General features: G+C 37.8%; 1 protein-coding gene across 1 annotated transcript; it reads left to right on the plus strand.

The window, feature by feature from the left end:
- Positions 1–4859: 4859 nt before the first annotated feature.
- Positions 4860–7072, plus strand: LOC114646618 (pro-adrenomedullin-like). Its single transcript, XM_028794892.2, has 4 exons — positions 4860–4993; positions 5494–5613; positions 5734–5865; positions 5976–7072. The coding sequence occupies exons 2-4, from the start codon at positions 5507–5509 to the stop codon at positions 6277–6279; spliced, it is 543 nt and encodes a 180-aa protein (XP_028650725.1). The 5' UTR covers positions 4860–4993; positions 5494–5506; the 3' UTR covers positions 6280–7072.
- Positions 7073–9516: the final 2444 nt, after the last annotated feature.

The raw sequence follows: 9516 nt of genomic DNA on the forward strand, positions 1-9516 counted from the left end.
TAACGATTTAGCATTATCATGTTGAATGTATCGTCATAGCACAAAAATCGTAAACCCTAAAACATTCTGGGGAGCAGGTTTGTTCTATGTAAACAAGAATTAGCACCACACTTAACTAGTCAGAATGGAAATCCATTCAGCTTTGGTCTCGCCATTCATAGATGAACGACTGATTGAAATCTGTGCAGAGAATTTCAAGTCGAGAGAGTTTTGCGTGATTGTCAACATGTCCAAATGATCATTGTTTTGAGAGATAGTGCTTTAGCCGAGAGGGAATTTTATGCATCAGAAATTTATTATCTCTTTATATTAGCAGCCAAACTCAGAGAAGTCATTACTGTGAGGTTTTTGCAAGCATCACTTTTTTATATACGGTTGGTGATGCAGAAAATTTGTCAAAGAGCACTGTTTGTCAGGGAATTCGCCAAGTCTACTTGGCCCTGAAACGCTTCCTCAGAGTTTTTATTGTTTGTCCTGGACACCTGTGTGTGCAGACAACTAAAGAGGCCTTTTATGCCATTGCAGGTAATATATAGGCAAAAGCTTATGTTTCTTTAAAGAACTCATATTCTCATTTCCCAGTATTCCCTAATGTGATTGGAGCATTGGACTGTACTCAGATCCAAATCAACATCCCATCAAATGCAAATGAAAGGGATTACATGAATAGAAAAGGCTCCTTTAGTATTAATGTACAGGTAGTATAACCTATAACATTACAGCTGAAAATAGCCAATCGGCCTGTTGACATAGTGAATAAATTTGTCTAACATGCATGCTATGAATACATTCTCAGATGATCTGTGCTGTATCTTGCATCTTTCAGATCTGGAGGCTAGATGGCCAGGGTCATGACTCCAGAATTTTTAGGGAGTCACACCTGTATTGGACACTTGATCAAGATAATACCCATACATATTTATAAATCATGGTGAAGCATTTATGTTACTCAAAATTGTTACATTTTACACATGTCATCATGATGGGATCCTGGTTGGAGACAGGGGCTACACCTGCAGATTGTGTTTAATGACCCCATTCCCCAACCCCAACCCTGGCCAAAAAACCCGATATAGTAGAGCTCAGTCTAGGAGAAGGGCTATTGAAATTACGTTTGGCCACCTAAAGGAGAGATTTCAATGTCTAAAAAGGCTGAGGGTTTCACCCAACAGAACATGTGACATAATTGTTGCATGCTCTATCTTACACAACATAGCCACCATCAGAAAAGAAGGGCCCCTGAGGTGGTGGTGCAGCCTGATTATGACATGAGGCCACTGCACCTTGACACAATTGTTCAACACAAATGTTATGTTTATTACCCAAGACTGTTTACTTCCTTTCAGACTGCAAAGTGTGTGTGTGTGTGTGGGGGGGGGGGGGTATCTTTGATCTTCACCTTTTGTTTAATATGCCAATTTTACATGTTTAATAAGCCACTTTTTGCCAGCCCTATTTTCAAGTTTTGGCCGCTTTTGCTGTGTTTCTTTTTTACACATTAATTCCTTGAATTCATCATACCCCTCCAATAAAACTCAGACTGGGAAAAAATTGAGCTCTTTCTTTTGCCATCTCTATCCACCAATAAGCGACTTAGCAATCATGTTTTCTAGTCTCGATATATATGAGTTTTTCAAGCAGCACAAGAGTGCACAATCATCTTAAATGATTGAATCCAGCTATGCTAATCTAATCCTCAGGTGCATTTGGAGAACTAACATAACTGGATGAGTTTAAATGTCATTAGCTGATCCAAGATGATGCTTCTGATCTTGGATGATTTAAGTGACATCCAGAGAATACCCCCTGTTCTTGCCATTTGCTGCTAAATTTTTTTCTTCATAATTCTTTACTTTAATTTACCTTGGAATGAGTCTGCCTCAGTTGGACTCAAATGGACTCAAATCCACAACTTAATGCAAACAACTTCATCTGCTGAGCTAATGGAACCTTCCTGACAATGTACTTTTTCTTCACTGTGAATGTGTGATGTCACAGCAGCAATCTGTTCAGTAGAAACTCTGTCATTTTTCCTCTACTTAAAATGTTCTGATACTGACACCTATCTATTATGTAGACAGAAATGACATTACATCGATTGACCAAGTACACTTTTTAACACTGATATAGATAGATAGATAGATAGATAGATAGATAGATAGATAGATAGATAGATAGATAGATAGATAGATAGATAGATAGATAGATAGATAGATATTAGTCTGTCAGATAAATATGTATGATTAAAGAAAGTGTGTTTTGAAATAGTCAGCCTAGGATGTCTGCTCTTGTAGCACCCCTGGGAACACACTCCTCAGGTGGCTGAGACTTGTCAAATGGGGCAGAGAAGCCAACATAAATGAAGCTTGGTGAACAGCACTGAGGTGGGGGGGTTTGGGGTGGGTGGAGAAGGTTTGCAGAAACAGCACTGAGACCAATTCAGGTATGTCTCCTGACTGCTAGCATCCTGATGTAGACCTTGGCTTTGTATTGATTCTAAGAGCTGAGGGAATGAACAAAATGACCCCACAGGAGTTGAGTGAGGGAGAGCCATGTGGCACATAGGAGAGGGAAAAGGATCGAAACAGCTATTCCTCCATCTGTTGCACACCCTGAGATATTACAATATAGATGAATAGAGAAAACAATCATAACTTTTGCTGGTGGACTGAAATTATAACCTTGATTATGGAAATGGCAATGCACAAATGAGAACAATAGGAAAACAAAACAGTATACTGACAAAAACAACAAGAAACACTAGTGAGCATTAATAACAGTCATCTTAAACTCCTTTGGTATCTTATGTGACTTCCTCTTGCTTGACACCTCTACTGCACAAAGCCACTGTGTCTCTGAATCTGCATTTGTAGGAAATGGTCCTGTATTTGCAGTAGTGCCTGAATGAAGTTGCTGGCCAGTGGTAGGGAGAAAGTCGTGTCTCCTAGGAGGTGTAAGCAGAGGGTTTTTGACTGATTACCTTTCTCTAAGGCCAGTAGCATGGAGCTTGTCCCTCACAATCATGTCCTAATGTAAACATAGTATCTTCTGGCTATTTTAGCAGCAGTAAATGTGTCAAATCTGTAACAATCTCTCAGTTGGACAAGTCTGATATACATAGTCTCCGCACTCACTTGATGGGGACCAAATTTTGGGTTGCCATCTGAAACCTAGCTTGTAGTTGGGACACAGTGGAGAGGCATGTGATATGCTTGCAAGAACCATACTAATGACCCCTTTATTTTCTTCATGTGACATTTGAGCCATTATGGAACACACAGAAAACTGATTAAATGTGGTGTTTGTTTTGCTGTGGCTTAAGATTTGAATTAAGGCATTTTTAAAGCTGAACAGATCAGGTATCGATCCACTTGGACCTATAGTAGTTGGATAAAATAGCATTTGATGACGTTTCATGTGTTTGGCAAGATGAAATGCCTCTATTTTGAAGCTTTGTTGCTTTTCAGATAGATAAAACAAAATGTCAACTTTTGGAGAAATTACATGAGTTATAACTATTTTCTTATCGTAGATAATGTTTTGCTTCTTTTTTTTCATCAGTGTACATGGTGTATGGTAAATATAAATAGTTCAAATCCTGTTTTTTGCAAGCAATACTATTTCTAAGGCCTGTAAGTTATTAAAAAAAATTATATTCCTGTATCTTGTTAAAATGATAACTGCCAAAAATACAGTACAGATATATATATATATATATATATATATATATATATATATATATATATATATATATATATATAGTTACCTGCATGGGGTGCTCCAGCCAAACCCGACACAGACAGACACCAGACACAAGTTTAGCATACAACACACAAGTTTATTTATAAGGGTAGTGCTTTCCAAATGTTTCCTTTAGCAACACATTAAACAGCACCACAAGGCAAAAAGCAACACTGTACTTTCTCCTTCTCCTTTTCTTTCTCTCTTTTTCTCCCTTTCTGTATCCTCGCCTCCACTCCTTCTCCGGCAAGCTTCATCCACCTCCTCCCCTTCTCGTGCCCCAAGAGTGTTGTTTGGGAGCACTTCAGGGTAAGTCAGAAACCCGACAAAGTAGGGCGCCGCAGCACCTGGCAGTACCCCTGGAACCCAATATAGCTGTCATGAACTCCTGAACTCCAACTCCCATGAAGTCCTACCTTGCTGCCACCCAGTAATCTGTGGGAGATAATGCCCTGTGCACACTCTCTGCCCTGGTCCTTCCATTATAAGCGTATCCTAGCCAGGTAGAGATCCTGGCCGTCTGCGACAATATATATATTAAAGTATTATACTACTATATTACAGTACTATCCTATACTATAGTATTAGTACCATAAGTATACTGTGAGGAAGGATGTAAGTATTCTTAAATGCTACATGTAACATCCCTTAGAATTATTTCAGGAATTCTTTTGATTTTCATAAGGATGGTTACTTCAAAATGCAATGTGAAATATTTACATAAATTACAGATAGGGATAAACTTTTCTACTACAATTGTAGCTATTTCTGTTATTTTTGATATTTTTATTTATAAACAGTCATACAAGAGATGACAATAAAATTATTAAATGGAAGAAGCAGACACCAAAAGTATGAAGTAAAGATTATGATAAAAAAGCTACATCTGCTGCATAAAGTTAGTTGTTGTTTAAAATCTATGTTGCATTCTGCTAACACAACTTTGAAACAAACAAGTATTTAAAAGAAATCATTTAAATCTAAACAATCCTAGCCATGAGCTTTATGTTTAATATTTTTTTTCCTTTCTTGAAAGATCCTTTGGGATGTCCATGAGGATTTGCCAATCACACAGCCACTCCCACACATTTGCTCTTTATAAAGGCAAATGTTTCAGCCTGGCTGGTCAGTGCATTTTCAACAGGAGACAAACATTATTTAGACATTATTTATTTGGCACTTCTGATCTGGTGGAATAACTTCTCAAGGCATACTTACAGAAGACTTTATTTGTGGATTTCTTGTGTTTCAGGTATGTCTTTTTACATTACAAAACCTAAATTAATGTTCTGTTTTCTTATTAAAGTGATAAACTAGATTTCGAAGTTTAATATTCTTCTACAATACCTGCAGTAATTATTTTTGAGTTTGATCAGTTTTTCACTGTTTTCCTTTCCTACTGAAATACACTTTTAGGATTTTAAATTATTATTAATATTTACAGATTTACAATTGAATAGCTTAGAATGTGATTTGCAGCTGAACAACACACATAAATCCTGAGTGCCTTTTCCAGAGATAACTAAAGTGCACAGTTCTTCACTCTGATATTTAATCAGATAATTGATATTTTCTAAGTTGTCATGTGAATAACATGTAATCTAAGACTAACACTTCAAATAAATGTGTACTTTGTCTTCCCCACATATGTTTTATAGATAGGACAGACTGAAAGAAAATATTTTAGATATGTGACATGTCAGGGGAGTCAAATGACAAAACTGACCTATTGCATTTTTTGTGTTTTTACAGGTCTCCAGTTAAAATGAACATTTTTAAAGAAATTGTTCTTTTCTACTGGTGCCTATTAACCTTCACCTTTCTTAATGCTGAGACAACAAAGCTGGATTTAACCTCAAATGTAAGAAAAAAGTAAGTGTATTGTGCAACCAGATGACTTTTTTTTTTATTAAATTATAACATTTTACCTTCATCTAATGTTTGTTTTGGTGGATGATTTTCTTAGTATTTCGTCTTTAATGTTTATTCCAGATTTAGCATCTGGGCACTAAGCAAAGTGAAAAGGAGCCTGGACAATCTACCTGAATCCAAGACATTAGGGATGAACAAAGAGCAGTTTATCAGACCAGAAGATGTCATAGATTCATTAAGTCCTCGTCACAGGTAAGAACTAGATAAGTAATATTAAGACACCGAAGAAATGTATTGTTTTCTAGAATATAGGTTTTTAGGCTGTGGTTAAGCTGTCTTACTAAGAAATGCGTTTCTTTCAGGAGTGATGTCAACATCCGCGTGAAGAGGTACAAGCACTCCCTCACCCACCAGTCGCTCAGGGTCGGATGTAACCTGGGCACGTGTACGGTGCACGAGTTAGCCAACCGTCTCTACAAGCTAACCAACACAGAGAAGGACAACAACGCCCCCATCGACAAAATCAATCAATACGGCAAAAGAAGGCGCAGGTCGCTGCCTGTAAGGAGAGTTGGCTTTTATTCCCTGGCAGGAAGGCTACAGCCAGTGTGGATAAGAACCAGCGACCAATCGGGTAAACTGAGAGGGGTCCTCAAGCACACATGAACGTCAAAATTTATTGTTTAGAGTTTTCAGTTCGCTGGGCGCACTTGCAGTAGTGTCGTCCCGTGTGATTGATAAAAAGTAACTACAGCATCACGTTTAATGTGGCAACTCCTGTTGAGACTATCCAGTAATGTAAACGGGACACGGAAGGCTCTGGACAGTGTACAATGCAAGCGAGGAAGTATCAGGTCTCACAAAAAAGTCACAGAACGAGAGTGCGCTACTCTCCCCGTGGATTGTGCCAAATCAAATTACCGTCACAGTTTAAAAAAGGAAATACCCTCTTAAAAATTAACTAGATGAAGCCAAGTTCAACCTGTTGGAAGAGGATGGCCTTAAAGGAATTTTCATTTGAAGAAAGTCTGGTTTCAAAGACAATTTTGGAACGTCGTTTATAATATATTGCTAAGCAAACCGTTGTTTTAAAATGACATTTTGGGTGAATGTGGACTATGTACGAGTGAACAACGTTGTCAAAATGTTTCTTTTAAACGAGGTTTGTTAGCCTTGTTGGCATTACTACTTGAACTTAATCTTCAGAAAAAAGTGCAATCCGTGCATTTTCTTGCCAATTGTATATAGTTATATTTTATACATTCTGAAGATAAGAAATATTTTTTATACGTGATATTGTATACGGGCATTCAGTGTATTCTTTTATAAAACGTTTTAAGATTGTATCAGTGAAACTGTTTTTGTACGTGTTAAGACATTACTAATTTATATGTATTTTTTATCGATTTTGCCGAACAACGTAGTTCGGATAAACAATAAACAACAGATCTGTACATAATGTCAATGTTTTTCTTTTCTAAAATTAATTATATGCGCAGACATTCCAGACATCCCTCCAAACGTCGCTTTCCTTTCTGCAGACAGAGCGTCTTAATCAGTGATATAAAGAGATTCTCAATTTAAAGTAAACTGTACAGTAGATTCATTGTGGAGGCGGGTATCAAGACTGGTTATGTCTAAACACAAAAAGTGACAGTTCAGCATCGCTTTATGGTCTGCTCCACTTGTTAAAGGTAATTTCTCTATATGACATCAGGCTTCGTTTGTAACAACTTACTTGTTAACAGTTAACAGTATAGGCGATTCAATTGGTTGTTGGTCGTCTACATTCTAAAATACAACGCTGTGCCATAAACTCTTTGCGTCTGCTTTAACGTATTATTTAACTTGAACGGGTAGTCTCGCGAAGTGCTACACAAACACTAAACAACAAAGTTTACTGAAATAATCGTTTATGTCCGAAGCTCGTTTATCAAATAATTATTTAACCTACGCTCATTGTGGTAGAAAACCACAACTAACACTGGAAAATGTGCCGGCTGATCGCAGGGCTTAATTGTATATGGGTCCTCAATACGGTCTGGAAGGGTCGCCAATGCCCGCAGGTTTTTGTTTCAACCTTGTTTCATCACTACAAGAAAGGCAATGGTGTTAAAGCAATTATTAAAGAACTACCGTATTTTCTTAGCTGTTTAAAAGTTCCAACCCCTATATGCTTCTTTTAGTCTTAAACAATTTAATTCACTCACATTTTATCTCCTTTATATTTTCTTAACCAGCTATTTCATTAATAAATAAAAATAAAAAAAGGATAAAGGAACCAGCATCTCAGCATTTCACCTGGTCGCATGTTTTCATCATGAAGCGTCTTACAATAAAATAATTGAAAAGAAATGAAGAAGAAAAAGTGAAGGAATAATCATTTCTTATCAGCTTCAGTCCACAAGTATTTCGGATGATATTCTTAGAAAACAAAAAGAATAACATGACAGACTTAATCAACAGAATTAAATAACAATCTGTTATCGGCAAGGACGAGCTTCTAATTAAGGAATTGGATTATAACAAAAGTCTACAGCCGTCCAGTGAATAGCCAATTAATCGAAAACGTTTTAATTCTGCACTTCATATTTAATAGAAACTCAGAAAGGAATCTAAATTAGGCTATAAGAAATAAAAAATAAGGTTTACGCCCTACTCCGAATAAGGAATTGAAAAGTGCTTTATTTCGTCATTAGACTGATGGAGGATAACAGCCCGCTCAAGCGGAAAGTAATTTTTTGTCGGAGTTCAATGTTGAGTGTAGAGCTTCACGATTCACTGTCCAAAACATTTTCTAATATACATAAACTATACATTTTCTAGTATATATAAACTATCAGGTGTCTCCAAACGTTCTTGACTGTTTTAGTCTTGTTTGGTGATGCAACGGCGCCACCTTACGGGCGTTTGTTAGATAGCCAGTGCTTTTAATAAACGGTGACAAACTCTTCAGTATCCCTCTACGTAATACAAGAACAGAAGTAAACAGGGTGGATAGGTAGACAAACGCGAACAAAACACGCATTTCAGTACTCTAAGGCTAAACTCGTTAAACACCGATAAATGGTACTCCAGATTTTATATCTTTCAAAAGATTACAAAGCAGAAACGTACGATGTACTAACTTGGATAAAACAAATCGCATATGACAAGCAAAACTGAAGCATTTTTTATGTGGTCAATGTCCTAAAGTTTCCGTTTACGTACTGAATAGAGCTGCTGATCTGTATACGTGCACGGGTCTTGCAGTTCATGCAAGTGGTCTGTATTACTGTTAATATTAATAAAATAATCGTTTTGCTTGTCACATCTTTCATCTTTTTTCATATAGCAAACAAAATAGGCGGCATGGTGTAGCCTCGCAGATCAGGAGACCAGATTCAAATCACGTCAAATGGTGTTTGTATGGCCCTCCCGTGTTTAAACGGTTTTTCTCCGTTTTCTGCCCACAGTTCCTAAAATACGCAGAATAGGTGAATATACTGTAAACCGGCCATTCATGAGTGAGTGTTGGGGTGTGAGCGACCGTGCTCTTCTTTTAAGACAGAATGAAGTCGGAATAGTCCCCGACACCCACGACCCTAAATTGAAAATGGTTGGATAAATTAAACAGCATAATTTCTACACAAAACAGCATAATTTCTACACAGGGCAGCACGGTGGCGCAGTGGTAGCGCTGCTGCCTCGCAGTAAGGAGACCTGGGTTCGCTTCCCGGGTCCTCCCTGTGTGGAGTTTGCATGTTCTCCCCGTGTCTGCGTGGGTTTCCTCCGGGTGCTCCAGTTTCCTCCCACAGTCCAAAGACATGCAGGTTAGGTGCACTGGTGATCCTAAATTGTCCCTAGTGTGTGCTTGGTGTGTATGTGCCCTGTGGTGGGCTGGTGCCCTGCCTGGGATGTGTT

The sequence above is a fragment of the Erpetoichthys calabaricus genome, chromosome 2, assembly GCF_900747795.2.
Source record: "Erpetoichthys calabaricus chromosome 2, fErpCal1.3, whole genome shotgun sequence".
Taxonomy (NCBI): Eukaryota; Metazoa; Chordata; class Cladistia; order Polypteriformes; family Polypteridae; genus Erpetoichthys; species Erpetoichthys calabaricus.

Bases quoted from the DNA above. Each gene is read 5' to 3' on its own strand.
- LOC114646618 (XM_028794892.2), top strand. From the start codon at position 5,507: ATGAACATTTTTAAAGAAATTGTTCTTTTCTACTGGTGCCTATTAACC. The intron at 5,614-5,733 runs GTAAGTGTATTG...TGTTTATTCCAG, and splicing joins ACCTCAAATGTAAGAAAAAA to ATTTAGCATCTGGGCACTAA. The intron at 5,866-5,975 runs GTAAGAACTAGA...CGTTTCTTTCAG, and splicing joins TCATTAAGTCCTCGTCACAG to GAGTGATGTCAACATCCGCG.